We start from the raw sequence: 20,974 nt of genomic DNA, 5'->3' as shown, positions 1-20,974 counted from the left end.
GAGAATATTATCGTGAATAATTCTTCCTTCAATAAAAGCTGTCCAATTTGAGGGAATGAAAGAAGGAAGGCAAGACTGGTGTCTATCGGCAAGGATTTTAGTAATACATTCATATAGCAAGTTGCAGCAAAGCAATAGGTCTGAATTCTGCTGGGCTTGAATGGTTATGTACTTTTGGAAACAGCATCAAGGCTGTAGCGTTTACTTGCCTCAACAACTTGGAATCAGAGAAGAATGAGAAAACAACTTTATTTCCATCATCCTTAATAAAAGACTTGAAGAATCTAGCATGAAAAGTTTAAAACCATCTGGACTAGGAACCTTTTTCTCAGAAAAGGAAAAGAAAGCTTTCTTGATTTCCTTCCTACTAATGGGTTGATTGAGCTTGCTCTTCTTTTATCTTACCAATTGATGTTCTACAGATCGTTAAGGAATCTCTTACTACAAGGAATGGTGGATCTGTTCCTGGCACCCAATATATCTTGATAGAAAAAGAGCAGCTTATTCCTTATTCTTTCAAAATTTTCAATCATCTTGTCTTCAGAATCAATCAAATATTTAATCTGAGATTTTGTTTTCTTTGCATTCGCTGAAAGAGAGAAAAAATTATTATTTTTATACCCAATCTGAATCCAAGAAATCCTGGATTTCTGCTTGATGATGCTTTCTTCAGCATTCAACATATTAATATAGCATTCCTCCTTTGAAAATGCAAGAGAGACATCAGTACCTGGATGGTTCAAAAGAGCTTCTGAGCTTTATCAAGCTCCTCTTTAGCCTGTCGAATTTTGTCACCGATTCTGGAAAAGAATAAAAAAGTGTTGACTTATTTGCAGCTTTAAATTTTTGGCCGAAGTTTGAACACTGGAGTACCAGAGAAGCAAGCCAATTCTAAGAAGTTCTAACCACATCAAGGAACTCGGGTGAGAAGTCCAGCAGTTTAGAAATTTGAAAGGGGTTTTATGAGCACATTTAGATATTCCAGAAGTTAAGTTGACCAGAAGAACAAAGATTGGAAATAATAGGAGGTAGAAAATCCACTCTGAAATTAGGGAAAATCTGGTTATGGTTTTGGTGTCGACACTCTGTAAAGTTTTCTAGCAATGAGATCAGAATCTCTTTTGTTAGACCAGGTGAAGACAGGACTAGAAAATGGAAATCCAAGCTTGTTAATTCCCTGAAATTCTCCTTGCCCTACTGATTTATAGAGGTGATGGGGCTGCTGCTCTCTGAAACATCTTTCATTGTGCCAAAATTACCTAAAAGCCATTTTGACTTGAGTGGTTATGTTACATTAACCTGCAACTCTCCTTTCATGAACTCAATTTGATGCATAAACAAAAGAAACCCAGAAGTTTGGGAATTCTGAGGAGGACACTTTCATTGAAATACATTGTGAATGAGAAATCACCTCCATGATACTAAAGATGGAAGGATTATAGCACTTAAATTCTAAGCAGAACGGTCTGTTTAGTATAATTGTGAAGAAATGATCAATTTCTGTGGATGTTAAGGTAAATTTTATCAAAATTTATGGCTGTAACCTTGGTTTCCAACAGACCAAGCATCTTGATAGAGTTCAAAGAGATAAATTTGTTAATCTCTCTGTTTTCGGGGGTTACTCAACCTTTAAATGTTCCCACTTCCAATTTTTGGAGAAATCATGTGAGACAACTGGTGTCCTAATTTGGTTCAAGCTTGGCTTGATCTTTTGGTGGCCTACTTTTCTTCTTCCCCGTCTTGGCACCTGAATTTTTGATAATCAGACTTTCCTCAAGATTGGGCTTTGCATCTTTATGCCTTTATAGCAGAACCCTCATTTACTTTTACTGTGCTGGAACTAGTAGAAGTAGAACTTCGGATCTCAGCCTTAGCATTGACAAATCCACAACCTTTGCTTTAGCAATAATGCCAGGGGAATGATTCCCTTTCTCATCATTAACCAATTCCTTTCTCTTACCTTCAGCATTTTCTCCATTTTGGTTCCCAGTATCAGCTATTCATCTCCTGCTTTATCTAGGAGCATCCGTTCCCCTTTATCAAAATCAGGTTGAACATCAGCATTTTGCAGATTTTTCACTGTAAACATTATTCTTTTGAGAATCATTAGAAGTAAAAGTTACTCTGTTTGGCTTCTCTATACAACTTTCATTCTCAGAATAACAGGTTCAACATAAGTGTCATTACCATCATCTAGTAGTGGAAACGAATTAATTAACAGTATATCTTCCATATCCTTATCCTTTTTCTTTATTCATTTCTTTTTAATCTTGCAATTATTCACATTATGCTTCAAACTTGAGCAGTTTGCACATTTTTGAGGTTGCGAGGTATGTTCAACATCTATAATAATAAAATATCCCTTAGGTGTTGTCACCTCCATAGGCAAATCGTCATTCACATTGATTTTGACACAAATTCTTGCAGTTGTCAGATTTTTCATTAGTTAATGTATCAATCCGTATGCAATGGAGTTACTGCTGAACTTGCAATATAGCCGAGTCCCAAAGGAGTCCAAAATTGCTAAGCATTTTGCTGTGTTTCAGTACTTTGAGTCCCAATTGGAAAGAACTAAAGGAGAATTTGCAATGAACCACTGCCCTCCTTCATTTTACTTTATCATTATATTCTGAACTCACTTTTTAGTGGTCCAAGAGCAATTCTATTGCATATGACTATAGCAAAATGGTAAAAGTATTTTATGAATAATTATAAAAAAATAAACTATAGAATTTTTATGAATATTTTTATTTTAATTATATTGTAAATTCACATGGTCATTTTATTTTAGTTTTAATTAAAAAATTGTTTATACAATGACGTAATCCACAAAACTGAATTTTGGGTATTGAAGTGTCGTGGCAAAACTGAACTTTGGGTATTCCATGTAAAATGTAGGATATTAGTTTAAGGTGGCAGTCATTCTTAATTTTTCTTACAAGTGTCTCCTTATCTGTTCATCATTCTGATATTTCTAGATTATATGCAAATTGGGCAGGGTATGGGTACTGCTTTGGAACGAGCCTTCAGCCACTACAGAGAGGATAAGACGAGTTGGGAGGAGCTTGTTCAGAAGGACATGAATATAGATTTCAGTTGGGAGTCTTCAGCGTCGCAGTATGAAGAACTTTATGAGAAGTCTGTGGCCAGAGCAAGGGCATCAAATCGCGCTTGAACTTCTTTGTGTTGGTTCCCCCATCCTTCTGGCTTGAGCAGGCTTCTGTATTAGCCTGTTGTGTTGGAACGTGGTAAGATTGGTATATGAATATTATTGAGGATGCGATTGTATGGCTTGCAAGTACTGCTACAGTGAAAATTCCGAGCTCAAATTTATGACTAGGCTTAAAGCTGCGTGGTGGGTTTGAGTTATAGCTTCTCACCATGAACAACATTTGATCACACAATTCATTCCTTTATAGAAGCGGCCTCTGTTTCACAATTGATGCATATTACATTCTTAGTTGTATCAATGTACTTTTATACCTGTAGCTAGAGGTTAGGCTAATTTGTTAGACCTATTCCATGCTTTCTGTACAAGAAGAAAATATCATCATTGTAGAAATGGATTAATAATTCGTCTATATTCTGGAAAATTCTACGAAATTATCTAGAAATTTTAATGCCATTATTTTGGACCCTTCGTGGCTTGCTTTGTTCTGTTACAGGGAACTGTATTTTTGTACAGCGAGTAGGAACTTGAATATTCTCAAAGCTTTCGTATGAATAATTGCTCCTAGTATGTCTCTATTGCCAATTTATTCATCTGTAACTGTAAATTGCCTTGAATGAGTTCTGTAGGATGCACTGCTGATGAGATTTTCTTTTCTGGGCTTACCTTCAGTCAGAAAGAGTTATTTATTTCCTTGTATTTCTATGTAATGATTACATTCTCTAGTGTTCAGACTTCTTGTCTCCTGGAAATTTTGCTTTTGCACTGGAAGAAACAAACATTCCTTTGCCCTTTGTCCAAGGGAAGGAATTGTACTAGTTGTACCAGCGGTGTCTGTCGGAAAGTAACAAGAAATCGCAAGGAAGTGTGACGACAGTATATAAATTGCTCACTTGATTCAAAGAAAAACCAATTTTGGGATTAACATTAAATCACAAAGTTCGTTCTCATAGTTGACAACAAATTTACATGATCACTGCAACATGACGGATGCAGAACGTCTCTTCTTAAGCTCACTTTCCGGGGACGAAGTTGGTGGCGTAAGCCCAGGCGTTGTTGTTAACTGGGTCGGCGAGGTGGTCAGCCAGGTTCTCCAACGGTCCCTTTCCGGTCACGATGGCCTGAACAAAGAACCCAAACATGGAAAACATGGCTAGTCTTCCATTCTTGATCTCCTTCACCTTCAACTCTGCAAATGCCTCTGGATCATCAGCGAGGCCCAAAGGATCGAAGCTTCCACCTGGGTAGAGCGGGTCGACGACCTCTCCGAGTGGGCCTCCTGCAATACGGTAGCCCTCAACAGCACCCATCAAGATAACTTGGCAAGCCCAAATGGCCAAAATGCTTTGGGCATGGATCAAGCTGGGGTTGCCCAGGTAGTCAAGCCCACCCTCACTGAAGATTTGTGCACCAGCCTTGAACCAGACAGCCTCGCCAAACTTAACACCGTTACGGGCCAAAAGCTCGGGGAAGACGCATCCAAGAGCGCCAAGCATGGCCCATCTGCAGTGAATCACCTCGAGCTCGCGGTTCTTGGCGAAGGTTTCGGGGTCAGCCGAGAGCCCAGCAGTGTCCCAACCATAGTCACCGGGGAATTCACCGGTGAGGTAGGACGGGGGCTCACCAGAGAATGGGCCCAAGTACTTGACGCGGTCTGGGCCGTACCATGGGCTTCCTGAAGGAATGGCCTTGCCGACGCTTTTTCTCATGGTCACCCTTCCTACCCCGAGGAGTTCCGGGGCGGATGGTGCCAGTTTCACTGCCTTTCCGGCCAGTGATGGGGAAGAGAGGGCCATTGTTGAGGCAGCCATGGTTGAATGAGAAAGAAGAATGTGCTTTTGGTTAGCTTGGAAGCTTGAGATGGAGTTGAGTGGTGGAAAATGGGAGTAGCATGGTGGGTATTAATAGGAGTTGGGAGCAAAGCTTCTCCTTATCTTTGGGTATCTTTCTTTCTCTTCTAATTGGTGCTTTAGATTTTAGTTTTGTTTCTCTGCCTCCACTTGGCAGTCTATAATCCACCAATCCTTGGATTCTTTGTTTAGGCTCTGACCAATGTGGATGTGCCATCTGTCGCTTTGGGATTGCACTCATCTTTTCTCCCATTTGCCACAAAGAGACTCGAGAAATAATGTCGGCAAATGCTACCAGGTCATAAAAAGAAGACGTGTAACTTCATGAACTTAGGCTGTCATTCTTCTGCCATGAATTTTATCATTTATAGCTTAGAAAAAAGTTTGTTTTATTCCACCCAATATGAAATACTAACAGAGTAGTCATTCTCATCATAAAATTTAAGGAAATCATTATTCACAATCTATAGTCATAGAAGTTTTCTACTCTACTATTTTCGTAATGGTTACTTAACTCTATCTATTAAAGTATCATTATTCACTATGAGTGTATTTGAATTGAGTTGAGTTGAGTTGAGTTGACACAGCACAATACTCAAATTCAACTCAATTTCAAAATGTTAAACTCAAAACTTAATTCGAACTTGATTGATATCGTAGTTGTTAAATTCAAATTAGGTTCAACTACAAGTTCATAAAATTCGAGTTTAACTCGATTAAACTTGACTCAATTATAATTAATATTAAACATTATAGTGTACATATAACATTAAATATGTTTGTAATATATATATATATATATATATATATTATGTGACATATATAATATAAAAATAATAAAATTAGAAAGTTTAATTAGGTTCGAAATTCGAATCGAGTACTATTACTGAGCTCGAACTTGACTCGTTAAAATGTTCGAGTAGTTCAAACTTGACTCGAACAAGAACACAATCGAGTTGAGTCGAGTTCAAGTAGTTTGCGAGACAGTTTGACTCACTTATACTACTAGTTTCAGGTGCATATCGAGAATATATTTTTTTTATAATTTCCCTAAACATAGGGGTGCATAGCATAATTGATAACCAAAAGAAATTATGGGCTAAGGATGCTCAATGATACTAGTGAAATCACTAGGTTATATTGGATAATTGCCACTTGTCAGATTTAATTTCCTTAGGGATTTCCTGCGGCACCAAATGAAAATCAAGCCAAAGAAATGTGCTCCGTGATGAATCCGTTCCTCGCTTGAAAAAAAGGTAAAAGGACAGTCAATCACAGGACAGATTTTTTTCTCTCTCTCTAGTAATTGTATATACACATACAGTCAATTACACACATACATATAAATCAATTTGCTTGAAAATCACGCAAGCTGTGATTGTGAATCTCATTCATCCACGTGCTGTGCGTGAATCATTGGTGTGATTTTTTTGTGGGCATCTCAATTCTCGCGGACAGTAATTTCCCACCCATGCAATAAACCCTTCTATTATTATTAGTATTATTATTATTATTATTATTATTGATTTATTTTTTCTTTCTTGACAGTGAGTCTTTGGTGCATGTTGTCAGAGATGATACTGTGATGTGTGGATATAGCAGCACTGCTATCCAATGACACAGGTGGCAATCTGCCATTGGTCTGACCCATGAGACTGTTGATTTTGGGTGAGCTTAAAAATCCTGGGCTGGGAAGTGGTCTAAACAGTGCCAAGTGGATGTGCAAATCAAGTTTCAAAAATGTCGCCAGCCAATGAGAGCACAGATTTAGATCTCCAAAGGACCCTTTCTCCCCAGCCTCATATTTATACGACCCAACAAGCCCAGCCTCAAGCACCCATCTACACATCTCAACTCCTTTAATTTGAATTCTTCTTCATCTCACTGCTCTACCAAAATTCTCCAATGGCTCTCTCTTCTCCTTCCCTCGCCGGAAAGGCGGTGAAGCTCGCTCCGTCTGCCCGTAACTACGAGGAAAACTTTTGGCAACCCCATTCCCTCCGGGAGCCCATGGTACGGCTCAGATTGCGTCAAGTACTTGGGCCCGTTCTCTGGCGAGCCCCCATCCTACCTCACTGGTGAATTCCCCGGGGACTACGGTTGGGACACCGCCGGGCTTTCCGTGGACCCAGAAACCTTTGCCAAGAACCGTGAGCTCGAGGTGATCCATCGCAGATGGGCCATGCTTGGCGCTCTGGGCTGCGTCTTTCCCGAGCTTCTGGCCCGCAGGCCGTGTGGTTCAAGGCCGGCGCACAGAGTGGAGGCACTTTTTCCATGACATTTCAAGAGAAATAAATTAAAAATATTTATAATTTTTATTTTTATTTTTATAATTTATCATATAAATTGTAATGAATTTTATCTCGCCAAATTCATACCAATTTAAATTGAAAGTCGAAACTCTAAGATATTCAAGAAATGAGACCAATAATTAATGTGCAACCAGAAGACGAGCAGGCAAATAAACAAGATTGAGAATTGGGATGTAAAAATCTAAATCAATGATTTTGGGTATTTTCAATAATTAAAATCTTACAATGAGTAAATTTCATGTAAATAATTTACAATAATTTGTACCTCATTTCAACTCAAAGGTCCATATTTCTCTATATATAATTATCTTCTATAGACAATCTCTAAACGAACAAGAGGGAAGAAGGGAAAAAAAAAATAGTTGAACGGGACAACACAAGAATGTAGGGGCATAGGAAATGACTCTCTTATTCCAATAATATTTCCAATCCTATTAATGTCAAAAATTTATCAAGGGCAAATAATTCGTTGTAAAATACGTGAATTAGACTACTTAAGTTTACCCTGACATGGGCTTGTTATCCAATAATTATCTAAAAAGAATAAAGGTTTGAGAATGGTAAAGAATTGGAACCTATGTCTTGCTCCAGTTATTATCACAAGTGTTAGCTCTTGCTATACTTGGCTCCACCCACCAACCTATTTTGCAGAAAGGATGAGAATCCATGTTAATGAGACTAAATATATCATTGTCAAATGCATTTAAAGAGTAAATATCATTTCTTTCTCAGCACTAACCTTTCCATTGTCATTTCATGGGTACGAGTTAATAATAGTTTGAAGCTTTAGAGATTTAATGGAGTGTCCAATTGTAGTAATAGGGACCACTATATCGGCATCCACACTGGACAGAGTTCCGATTAGAAACCATGATCAAGTAGAAGACGAATAGTTGGCCACATTAAAATGTTTTAGACACTAACCCTGAAAGCAATGAGCAAAACAATTCCAAGACAACACAATAATAACATAAATGCTACATGATCTACATTTGAAATAAGAAAATCTAAATCAATACAATTATATTCCAAAAGAACTGTTGTGCTTTTATGGTTAAAAATAGCATGCCTTAAATATGAAATTAGCTAAAAGTAAACAAGAAACTTTCAAAATTATAAAAACTTTCTGTGAACAAACTAAGTCAACCTAGTGGCAAGAGCAAGTCTAACAAATTTCACTGAAGCCTTAAGTGAGAAATTCTCAAATTGAATGGTGCTTATCAAAAAGTTAGATAAAAGATCAGAAATACCTATTAAATATCTAGAATAGTCTACTGTGAATATGCAGTTCAATTCCAAGAATTTTTTTTTTTTTTTTAGAATTGTACAATATATCTATAACTTCATTTTGTGATATGTCCATTTGAGGAACAAATATAGTAGAACGAGTAAGACAAAGAGGATCCAACAGTGAGAAATAATGATAATTGTCAATAATTAACTCATCTTGGACCAACAAAATTTTAATAATTAAATAGAATTTCTCATAAAACACCAAAATATTTCAATAACACAATAGCCCTGATGAAGAAATTGAGAAAACAACCTAACACCCACCCCATCCTTAAAGCCTAGTTAAGTCAGTATAGTTTCTTCGAATATTTCAAAAGCATCTAAACCAATTCATGAAGATTATGTACTAACCAATGTAGTGAATCATCTAAGTAACAATAATTTACATACTAACCAATGGAGTACTGAATAATTTATGGGTTATACTGTCAAACAAAAATAACTAATAGACCACATAATTGAAGTATTTTCATAGTGGACATAAATAAAGGTAGGAAAAACCTATTCTTATCATGAAGAAAAAGAAATTCTTCAAATATAATGTTAAGATTTTTACCATAAGTATTTTCACTTTTAAGTTCAAAATTGAATATTTCATATTTATATAAAAATAACATAAAATTTTTTCAAGATTTGAAATTTTCACAAAAGATGTCATTACTAAAAACAAATGTGAATTTTAAACTGGAAATAATGATTTGATGTATTTAGATTAGTTACAAGAACAAACACAAAATTGAAGAAAGGATTATACATATTTGCCCCAAGTTAAGCTCTTAATACCATATAGAGGTCATTCCTTCTAAGTGCTTGAATGATCTTATTTAGCACTCAACTTGGTCATAAATCAACTTGAAGGAAATGACTACGTTTCTGTTGTTAGGCGTAGATATGGAGTTAAAAGAAAATATAGGTCTGTTGACCCATATTGTGTTCAAAACCATTATCTTGATGGGCTATATTTCATTTGTCACAAATTAAACATTTAAGAAAGGAAGTGGGGAACTATATGTTGCTACTAAGCGTTGAAACTTTTTGACTTATCAAAGGAAGTAAAATCTAAAACCATTTTAATGAGATGAACAATTATAACACAACAATTATACTAGGAAATGACATTGTAGGACAAATACAAAAGTTAATGAATTTATGTAATACAAAAGAAGAATTTCAATTTACATTTTAGCTTCTATGATGTCACTAGTTGCATTATTAAGCAACATTTTCTTCAATATGATGAATTTTCCTGGCATATGTAAGGATAATCGCAAAAGGAATACTATTTAATTAATCTATTGCATAAGAATCATCAAATGCGATCAATTTTGACTCTTAAAAAAAAAAGGTATAGGATGAAAAAATGAATACGTGAAGCAGATTAGAAACTATCATGCGTGCACAAGCACGGACACGCACACACACACGCGTGCGCGCGCGCACACACACACACACACACAAAACACAAATTAAAGAAAAAGCACACTTTTATACAGCTGATAGTGTTAAAAATTTTATGAACACAAATCTCACGAGGATCTCCACTGCAACTTATGATTGTTGTGTCATTCCAAATAAAATTTAAAGAGAGAAACAAAGATCAAATAAAAAATAAAAGAGGGAAAGGGAGAAGAAAAAGAATTAGGAAGCGATAAAAGAGTTCTTTTTACCAAACTTACTTAAAAACTATTATCTATCCCTTCGCCTCTTCGTGCCATTAACCCATAACTTTCCCATTCATGACCACCGTCAATACTACTCTAGTGGCGCCACCTCCCCTTTTTATCATCTCCACCCCTCCTTCCATAGTGTTTTAGTGATGGTCACCCAATCTGCTGAAAGATCAATCCTTCACATAATTTTTAGTGCAAACAAATACCCATGATTGTGCATGGTTGCTGGGGATATGTGACAACTTAACAATTTTTGTCCATGCTTAGCCTAGAAATGAGGATAGTAGCCTAATTTTGGGAGAGAAAGAAAAAGCTTACAGAATCACCAGGTAGAGTTGAACTATTGATTTCGGTAATGCAAGACAAATGGAGTCAAACAACATAATGGTAATAAAATGATAAAAAATAGATATAGAGAGATGGGGAAGAGGGAGAGATTGGTGATGACTCTTTGAATTCTACTGAGCAAGAGAGGAAGTAGAAGAGGCATCTGGTCTTTACTTATTAGGAGTTCAAAAAGGGTTTTAGGAAAATTTGGAGAGGTGCACCGAATGGACAAGTAATGGACTCTTCAATTATGGGTCTTGGGATATGGAGGGGATTAAAACTTTGTAAAAATAACAAATGGAGGGTAAGTTTGGAATTTCAATTTTTGTCACCTAAGAACTATCATAATTTTCTCTTTATGATTCTAGGAATAATTTAGTTTAATTAAATATTTTTGCAGTTGAAAGCTGTGGAAAATTACTATTATATTTAATAAACTCCACCAAACTTCATTCAAAGAGAAAATATGCCATCAGTTTGACTGCAATAAATATATTTAGGACAAACAATCTGATGTTGTTTATTGGACTCAAATGTTCCTATGTTTTTTATGTTCCATCCTTCAACAAGTTCTTTTTCTTAAAAAAAAAAAACATCCTTCAATACTTCTTTATTCTATTCTAGAAAATGGCTTCGGTGCAATCATCAATCCTTACTCACTCCCCCCCCCCCCCCAAAAAAAAAAAAGAAAAGAAAAGAAAGAGAATTTTGATTTATTGTGATTGCATAAAACTTATGCGCCCTGTTCGACAATTTTTATTTTTGGCAAGTATGAAACTTTCAAACTCCAAGGTTATATTTTATTTATGAAATAGTTATTTCTAGTAATAAGATAGAAGTTAATGAAAAATAATACGGAACTCCAATAATGAACATCCGGAGACCCCAAATCAGATTTATCAAAACTCCAAACCCAAAATAAGATTCAACATGGTAGTGGATCCTTGACCTATTGCTTGACGTGAAGCACAAACTAAGAATATCAAATTAATGGATGAACGCCACAAAGGTAGCACCTTTGATAAGTTCGATGAAAGTTCAATGAAAAACTTGAAGAGAAATAAACCTCACTTATAATTGTATTCAGCAAAAATAATCATCTTTTAATACAATAGAGAGTTGACTACTTATAGAAAATAAAAGAAACCCATGACATCAGTTTGACCAATAAAAATAAGCTATGACATCAATCTGGCCAATAAAATAATCCCACATAACCTTAAACATGTCATGTCATTTAATGAAACATGTGCAAGTCACATACCATGTGTCATTTAATGAAACATGTGCAAGTCACATGTCATGTGTCATGTCATTTAATGAAACATGTGCGAGTCACATGTCATGCTTAATCGACACAATTGGCCCACTATTTAATCCATAAAAATTTCCCAAATAGCCCTTATTGGCTTAAGGTTCCAACTTCACATGCCTTTAGACAATTTAGCATCTTAGGCTCTTCAAGAAAGTCTTTTTCTTTAGTGTCCATGGCCCTCATTGACTCTTACTCAAGCAACTTCTCGATTAGTCCTTGCATAGCCTCCTTGACCTTCTTGGCTCTTACTCTTGTGATGGGTCCGCTTGGCATGTGCAAATCATCGTGTGCAATTGGAGCTTGTGGGTTCATATCATTCCCCCTCTCTTCAAAAAGATTCGTCCTAGAATCATCACCTACATCAAAAAAGGATAAATCAGAAACGTTGATAGTTGCATTGACCTTATACTCACCTGGTAGATCCAACTTGTATGCATTATCGTTGATCTTTTCTACCACTTGAAAATGTCCATCACCCCTTGGGTGTAGCTTTGTTTTCCTTTTAGTAGGAAACCTCTCTTTTCTCATATGCGCCCATACCCAATCTCCCGGTTCAAAAGTAACAAACTTGCGCCCCTTATTAGCTTGAGATGAATATTTTCGGTTCTTCTTTTTGATGTGCTGTCGTGCTTGTTCATGGATCCTCTTCACCAAGTCAGCCTTGTGTCGTCCGTCTAAGCTAGCTATCTCATTCACAGGTAGCGGCATCAAATCCAATGGAGTCAAAGGATTAAAACCATAAATAATTTCAAATGGAGAAAAATTAGTAAAAGCATGCACAGTTTTATTATAAGCAAACTCAACAAGTGGTATGCATTCTTCCCATGATTTTAAATTCCCTTGAATGACTGCACGCAATAAGGTTGCTAAAGTCCGATTAACTACTTCAGTTTGATCATCGGTTTGAGGATGACAAGTAGTAGAAAATAATAGCTTAGTTCCTAACTTTCCCGACAAAACCTTCCAAAAGTAGATAAGAAATTTAACATTCCTATCACTCACAATTGTCCTAGGAATGCCATGCAATCGCACAATGTCTCTAAAAAATAAATTGGCTATATTTGTGGCATCATCAATTTTATGGCAAGGAATAAAATGTGCCATTTTAGAAAATCTATCAACCACCACAAATATAGAGTCCATACCCACTTTGGACCTAGGCAAACCTAATATGAAATCCATTGAAATGTCTACCCAAGGTTCACTAGGTACAGGCAAAGGAGTATAAAGGCCATGAGGTAAGACCTTAGACTTAGCTTGTTTACATGAAATGCATTTAGAACAAACTCTCTCTACATCTCTACGCATATGTGGCCAAAAGAAGTGTTCATGTAGAATATCTAAAGTGTTTTGTACCCCAAAATGTCCCATCAAACCCCTGCTATGTGACTCTCGCACAAGCAATTCTCTTAAGGAGCAGTTAGACACATCAAGTCTATTCTCCCTAAACAAATATCCATCATTCCTATAGAATTTATGACACGCAACTTTAACACATGCCTCGTACACATTAGAAAAATCAGAATCTTTAGCATATAAATCCTTTATGTACTTAAAACCCAATAGCTTTGTGCTAAGTGTAGTAATTAAGGCATACCTGCGAGAAAGCGCATCAGCCACGACATTTTCTTTCCCCTGCTTGTACTGAACGACATATGGGAAGGTTTCAATGAACTTTACCCATTTGGCGTGGCGACGATTTAGCTTACCTTGCCCCGTCAAATGCTTTAATGATTCATGATCAGAGTGGATCACGAATTCTCTAGGCCACAAGTAGTGTTGCCACGTCTCCAATGCCCTCACCAAGGCATACAGTTCTTTATCATACGTGGAGTAGTTCAATGCTGCCCCATTGAGCTTTTCACTAAAATATGCAATGGGACGCTTATCCTGCATCAAAACAGCTCCAATACCAATCTCGGAGGCATCACATTCAATCTCAAAAGCTTTAGTGAAATCAAGTAAAAGCAACAATGGAGCAGAACACAACCTATCTTTAAGCATTTTAAAGGAATGTTCTTGCGCATTACCCCATTTAAACCCCACGTTCTTTTTTATTACTTCAATTAAAGGTGCAGCAATGGTGCTAAAATCTCTCACAAAGCGCCTATAAAAACTAGCCAACCCATGAAAACTACGTACATCAGTCACAGATTTAATTGTTGGCCAATCTTTTATTTTCACTTTTTCCTCATCCATTTCTACGCCTTTAGCACTCACCATATAACCCAAGAAAATAACCTTTTCCATGCAAAAATTACATTTCCTTAGGTTAGCAAACAATTTTTCTTTTTTAAGAACATCTAGCACACCTTTCAAATGATCCAAGTGATCATCAAGATTCTTGCTATACACTAGGATGTTGTCAAAGTAGACAACAACAAATCTGCCTATAAATGCACGCAACACATGATTCATCAAGCGCATGAAAGTACTAGGTGCATTGGTCAGACTAAAGGGCATAACCATCCATTCATACAAACCGTACTTTGTCTTAAATGCAGTTTTCCATTCATCTCCCGGTTTCCTTCTTATTTTATGGTAACCACTTTTTAAATCAATTTTAGAAAAGATGCAAGAGCCATGCAGTTCATCTAACATATCATCTAGTCTAGGGATAGGATGGCGATACTTTACAGTGATTTTATTGATGGCTCTACAGTCGACGCACATCCTCCATGATCCATCTTTCTTCGGTACCAGTAGCACGGGTACTGCACACGGAGTCATGCTCTCCCTCACATGCCCTTGGTGCTGCTCCTATAGGCTGTACCGTTGGGAATCATAGCCCCGGGGATGAAGTCAATCTGATGCTTAATTCCTCTAATTGGTGGCAAACCATTGGGCACGTCCACAGGAAAGACATCCTTGTATTCCTGTAGCAAAGAAACAATAGCACTAGGCAAGGAAGAGGTGAGTTCGTTAGTGCTCAAATATGCCTCCTTGTACATGAGTACAACTAGAGGTCTTTGTGCATAAAAAGCTTTCATACACTCTTTTTCTTTTGCATACAAACTTACTTTTTCCTCTCTCATTGTTTTTCTCTCATTTTTACCACTCTTTTTTTTTTTTTTCTAATTTCAATGCTCTCTACCTCTGCTTTTGTTTTATTGTCAGTCTCTTTTTTGTTTTTCTCATCATTTGCTCTTTTCAATCTCACTTAATCTTCATACACTTGCTTAGGAGTCAATAGTACAAGGGTCACACTCCTCCCATCTTTTAGAAAGGAATACCTATTCTTGAACCCATAATGAGTGACACGTCAATCATATTGCCATGGCCTGCCCAATAAGATGTGACTAGCATGCATAGGGATCACATCACATAGAATCTCGTCAGAATATTTTCCAATTGAAAATACAATCAGAACTTGCTTATTCACCCTAACCTCCCCACAATCATTTAACCATTGAAGTTTGTAAGACCTAGGATGTTTTATGCATTTCAACCCCAATTTCTCTGCTAATGTGGTACTAGCTACAATAGTGCAGCTCCCTCCATCGATGATCATGCTACACACCTTATCATGGATGTAACATCGAGTATGAAATATATTCTCACGCTACTCCTCATTTTCATCTTTCACCACATGCATGTTTAAAGCTCTTCTAGTTACTAATGCCTCGCCATGGACAACATACTCAACATCACTAGAATCTTATAGTGAAATCATGGACTCATGATCACTCTCTTCATCATTAGTCTCAATAGTACCATCATCTCTCATAATCATTGCTCTTTTATTTGGGCATTGTGATGCAATATGGCCAGTCCCCAAACACCTAAAACACTTGGTATTTCTGTACCTACTAGATTGAGAAGAAGTTATACCTTTTTCATGGCTGCTCACTTTGTCTTTGCCTTTCTCCTTCTCTTCCTTGGATTTGGAAACAACCATTTCTTCTTTTGATTTCTCCCAATTCGGTTTCCATGTGGAATGGGAAGCCGAAGTTGTTGTAGCATGCTTGTTTCCACCCTTGTGTTTGAGTTGCCTTCCTACTTTCATTGCCATATGCACCATGTCCTCTAACTCCACATAGTGCTGCAGCTCCACTATGTTAGCAATCTCCCGGTTCAACCCACATATGAATTGTGCAATTGTAGCTTCTCTATCTTCCTCAATATTTGCCCGAATCATAGCTGTCTCCATCTCCTTGTGGTAGTGCTCCACACTTTTGGTACCATGGGTAAGGCTTTGAAGACGTTGGTGTAAGTCTCGGTAATAGTGGTTTGGTACAAATCGCTTCCTCATCACCGCCTTTATTTCAGCCCACGTCTCAATAGGTCTTTCCATGTTTCTATGCCTACTAAGAAGAATTTGATCCCACCATACCAGTGCGTAGTCAGTGAACTCCACAGCTGCCAATTTCACCTTCTTTTCTTTGGAGTAGTTATGACACTCAAAAATGAGCTCAACCTTCCTCTCCCATTCAAGGTATACATCCGGATTATTTTTTCCTTGAAAAGGAGGAATCTTCATTTTGATGCTTCCGATGTTTCTATCGATGTTATCTCTCCCCCTTGGCTCCCATCGAGGTTGTAGCTCTTGCCTAGCATCTCGATAAGCAAATCTGCCCATACTGTCATGTTCATTATTGCTACCTATATCATGTTCAAATTTAGCAATTGGAGGAGTATGTGACCTTCGCCGCCTTTCATTGGACTGCTCTCTTCTCAGTCCATCAATTGCAACGTCTTGTCTATCCAATCTATCTCTGAACTCCCCAAAAACCGTATTGAGTCTTTCAAACTGCTGTTGATTGGCTTGCAAGGTGAAGAATGAGTCTTGTGGCGAGTTCTCATTCTCACTACCTTTGCTGGAAGTTTCAGCGCCAACCACCTTTCTACTCATAATTTCAAACCTGCAAAAAGGATATTAGAGTGAAAAACAAAAAAAAAAAAATTCCTCACTCTCTCCCTTATGTGTTTACCCTCAAAACAATGACACTCAACGCTCGTGTTTTTGACACAATTTTTGTTTTTTTGTTTTTGGCTTTTTCCCTCTAATACGCTTACACACTCGTGCCTCTTACCACTCAGGATTTCTCTTTTAGTTCTTTAATGAACTAATGCCAAACAAATCAAACGCAACTAAATCAATGAAAACAACTAAATCAAGACACGAAACAACGAAAGAAAGACAAAAAGAAGTCAAGAAAAACAATAATGACGCAAATGGAGAAAAAGAAATTCAATGGAACAAAGTAACCAACTCGACCAAGGATATTTTCAAACACAAATCAGAATAATAAGCTACTGTGTCCTCTTTCTTTTCTTTTCTTTTTTTTTTTTGAATGCAAAATACTGCCTTTTCTCTTTTCTTTTCTTTTTTGAATGCACAAAATGGTTTTTTTTTTTAATGTGCTTTAATCGGCCTTACTGTATTTCTTGCAACGACAAAAGATTCAATCTTGGTGCTAGACGATATTAAAGAAGAGATGGAAAATTTCGAAAACAAGAAAACAAGATAGGTAGATCGGATGATAGAAGAATATGAAATAAGGATAAATGATTATAAGATAAAAGAATTTTTGAAAGCAAACAAGAAAAATAAGATAGATAGAACTTGATTTGAACCAAAGCTCTGATACCAAATGATATGGAACCCCAAGAATGAACGTCCGGAGACCCTAAATCAGATTTATCAAAATCCCAAACCCAAAATAAGATTCAACATGGTAGTGGATCCTTGACCTATTGCTTGACGTGAAGCACAGACCAAGAATATCAAATTAATGGATGAATGCCACAAAGGTAGCACCTTTGATAAGTTCGGTGAAAGTTCAATGAAGAACTTGAAGAGAAATAAACCTCACTTATAATTGTATTTAGCAAAAATAATCATCCTTTAATACAATAGAGAGTTGACTACTTATACAAAATAAAAGAAACCCATGACATCAGTTCGACCAATAAAAATAAGCTATGATATCAATCTGGCCAATAAAATAATTCCATATAACCTTAAACATGCCATGTCATTTAATGAAACATGTGCGAGTCACATGTCATGCTTAATCGACAAAATTGGCCCACTATTTAATGCATAAAAATTCCCCAAACAGCCTTTATTGACTTAAGGTTCCAGCTTCACATGCCTTTAGACAATTTAGCATCTTAGGTTCTTCAAGAAAGTCTTTTTCTTTAGTGTCCATGGCCCTCACTGATTCTTGCTTAAGCAGTTTCTCGATTAGTCCTTGCATAGCCTCATTGACCTTCTTGGCTCTAGCTCTAGTGATGGGTCCGCTTGGCATGTGCAGATCATCCTGTGTAATCGGAGCTTGTGGGTTCATATCAAAAAATTTGAAAATGAATGTCATAATTATTTTCCCAAATTATTTTTTATCTATTCCGGATTATTCCATCCCACATGAAATTTGAAATGAATAAATACTTTCTTAGTAAAATTTGTTAGTAATTATTACTTGTCTATTTGGATTCATAAAAAGTTTTTAGATTATTATTACTTTATGATAATAATATATATATTTATTTATAAAAATTATCAAATTTTTTTATAATAATGATTATATTCCTAAAAATAAGTATTCTATGATTTGAATATAACCTAACTGTTTGGATTACTTAAAAAATAACAATTCAAAAACAATTGGGTTATGTTCTTAACATCACGTGAGCTGAGTTTAAAAGTTAAGAGGCAACATATACTCAATTTTTTTAAACTTATGTTGATCTTTAAAAAAATTAGCACATTTAAATTCAATGACATATCCTTATTTAGTCACCCTTTTGAAACCAACTTCTGATGGCTCGTTTGGTTCAATATAATAGTTATTTTTTAAAATAAGAAAAAAATATAATTTAAATTTTGGGAATCCAGGGAATAATTATTCTTTATTATAATTTCATTGAGCATGTAATAAGAATGGAATAAAATTTCCATGATGAAATTCGGAATAATTATTCCTTATCTATTCCTTATTATGAACTTATAAAATATTTCACATTTTTAATTGTTTTATAGTAACAACATAATTTTTTTTTTTTGATTTACATAGGAACTCCAGCCACCAACAAGCACTTCGGACCCCCTGGTGTAGCACCAAACCTACGGATCAGCGTCCTCCGCCCCCAAGTCTCGCTGATCAGGCACCAAACCTAACTAATTATGATTAACCTGCAAAAAATTATGGAAATAAACACTCCTCAAACTAAACATAACTTAAATTGTGAGCAAATTTCAAAGAAGAAAACATTAAAAAAGAAACTTACTGCATAAGTTCTTTTTATATGTTTTTACTTTCTACTGCATAATTGCATTTTTTTTTTCCAGTAAAATCGTTTTTATATTGATTGATAATGTCTCTTACAAATATCATCATGTTACATTTCAGAGCACAAATTTCTGGTTTAGATTTGAATGAATTTAGATCAATTTTAATATAATTTTGTGTTACATTCAATCCAAATCAAATACAATTCTAAATCGAAACACTGTCCAAACATGGGGCCATTGAAACTCATTGAAAAGTAATGAGCTTTCTCTTTATGACATTAAAACTTCTTTTTAACTTGTAATTAAAGTCGTCACCAAAAAAAAAAAAAGAGATATCATGCTATTTAAAATTAATAAATCCACTAAAAGAATAATCAAATGAGTTGGGCTTCATCCCATTCCAACCGAGCCCAACTCATTTCCTCTAGACTGGTGCCCTAGTTTCGACCATGCGCCCGCTGTTCAGATAATCACATGGAAAGCAGCCGCCCTCTTGTGTTTTGAATCCATTCCTTCCAAAATTCAAATCCTGCCCGCCTTCTCTCTGTGCATATAGTCATCCCCGCAAGCCTAAACACCCAATCGATCAACAAACATGCACCCTCCTTCCCTGCACGCTGGATTTTTCTCCTCTCTCAAACGGGTACGCATTTTCAAACTTCTTCTTCTTCTTCTTCTTCTTCTTCTTCTTCTTCTGTGTAGTTTAGTTTTTGACTCATCTTAACAGGTGGAGAAAAGGTTGAAATTGGAAGACCCTTCGCAATCGCAAGAAAACAACCAAACATTAACAGAGTCTCTCAGCTCACCCATCTATCTCCCCTCGGACCAGCTCAAACCCAGCTCAACCCGTCTTCAAGACAGTGAGCCCCCCGGTGAATTCCTTTCAAATTCATCCGAATTCACGCCAATCCACGAGGACCCACCTCAATCGAAAGGCGTAGATTGCCCGCAGAATACCGTCAGCGAGGCCAATGACCTCGTGATCGACGACATCGAACGGCTAATTCAGCTTCTGGGTTTATCAGATTGCAGAGAAGAAGAGAGAGAAAGGGTTGGTTTGGTTTCCAAGTGTAATGGTGGTAGTGGTGAGCCTTGCCATTGTGATGCTGGGTTTTATGAAAAGATTGTTGGGGTGAAAGGGCCTAAGTGTGTGAAGGAAGTGGAGAGGTTGGAGGGTTGGATTAAGCACTTCTCAACCGGTGGTGGTTGTAGTGGGGAGGAAAAGAGAGAGCCCTTGAGATTAGCCCATTTGCTTTTGGGCAAAGCTGCTTTTCTCTCTGGAAATGGTTGTGGTTTTGAAGGGTTTGAATTCCCTTCAACTGTACAAGAATTTTTGCAGAATGATCCTCCGACGGATTGTTAAAGAAGCATATACTGTTGAAATTCACTAATGTTCGACGAAAAAAAAAGAGCAAAAATCATCATAATTCCTTTCTCATTCTCCCTTCATTACTTGTGTTACTGAGTTAACAGTTGTACAAATATCAACCCAGAAATAAGAAATATCGAATACAAGTAGCTCATTTACTTTGATCTCAACTTGTGTCGCCTTATTTATGAACCAGATGAAGAAAATGATATTGCTGTTAATGCTATCTTGCCCTTAGCTTCAACAAGGAAGACGAGACTTCATTCACATCAGGTCGATGGCTTGGTTCCGGACTGGAGCATGATAAGACCAATTTAAGGAGATCTGTAATTATTTCCACATGCTTCTCCGAGGTCTTTGAAGCTATACAGGGTTCTACAACTTGAAGAAGCTGGTTCCTTCCACTTGCAAGGGTTCTCTCCACCAGCTGAT

General features: G+C 36.6%; 3 protein-coding genes and 1 pseudogene across 3 annotated transcripts in view; 3 read left to right on the top strand and 1 right to left on the bottom strand.

The window, feature by feature from the left end:
- LOC131144237 (probable starch synthase 4, chloroplastic/amyloplastic) overlaps positions 1 to 5,041 on the top strand; it is a 33,076-nt gene extending 28,035 nt beyond the window's left edge. The window contains exon 16 of the mRNA XM_058092758.1: positions 2,999 to 5,041. Within this exon, the coding sequence (XP_057948741.1) occupies positions 2,999 to 3,175 (177 nt within the window). The 3' untranslated portion in view covers positions 3,176 to 5,041. The remainder of the gene's footprint in view (positions 1 to 2,998) is intronic.
- LOC131144238 (chlorophyll a-b binding protein of LHCII type 1) lies at positions 4,067 to 4,980 on the bottom strand. Its single transcript, XM_058092760.1, has one exon. It carries the CDS (start codon positions 4,978 to 4,980, stop codon positions 4,183 to 4,185), a length of 798 nt encoding a protein of 265 aa, XP_057948743.1. The 3' UTR covers positions 4,067 to 4,182.
- Positions 5,042 to 6,915: 1,874 nt separating the features above from the next.
- Positions 6,916 to 7,314, top strand: LOC131143878 (chlorophyll a-b binding protein 3, chloroplastic-like; annotated as a pseudogene).
- A 12,277-nt stretch (positions 7,315 to 19,591) lies between these two features.
- On the top strand, positions 19,592 to 20,712 carry LOC131144497 (uncharacterized). The gene is made up of 2 exons (XM_058093182.1): positions 19,592 to 19,816; positions 19,901 to 20,712. The coding sequence occupies exons 1-2, from the start codon at positions 19,769 to 19,771 to the stop codon at positions 20,534 to 20,536; spliced, it is 684 nt and encodes a 227-aa protein (XP_057949165.1). The 5' UTR covers positions 19,592 to 19,768; the 3' UTR covers positions 20,537 to 20,712.
- Positions 20,713 to 20,974: the final 262 nt, after the last annotated feature.

The sequence above is a fragment of the Malania oleifera genome, chromosome 12 (assembly GCF_029873635.1).
Source record: "Malania oleifera isolate guangnan ecotype guangnan chromosome 12, ASM2987363v1, whole genome shotgun sequence".
In the NCBI taxonomy this organism is placed as follows: domain Eukaryota; kingdom Viridiplantae; phylum Streptophyta; class Magnoliopsida; order Santalales; family Ximeniaceae; genus Malania; species Malania oleifera.
This window is presented reverse-complemented; position numbering and strand designations above follow the sequence as displayed.

Bases quoted from the DNA above. Each gene is read 5' to 3' on its own strand.
- LOC131144497 (XM_058093182.1), top strand. From the start codon at position 19,769: ATGCACCCTCCTTCCCTGCACGCTGGATTTTTCTCCTCTCTCAAACGG. The intron at 19,817-19,900 runs GTACGCATTTTC...TCATCTTAACAG, and splicing joins TTTTCTCCTCTCTCAAACGG to GTGGAGAAAAGGTTGAAATT.
- LOC131144238 (XM_058092760.1), bottom strand. From the start codon at position 4,980: ATGGCTGCCTCAACAATGGCCCTCTCTTCCCCATCACTGGCCGGAAAG.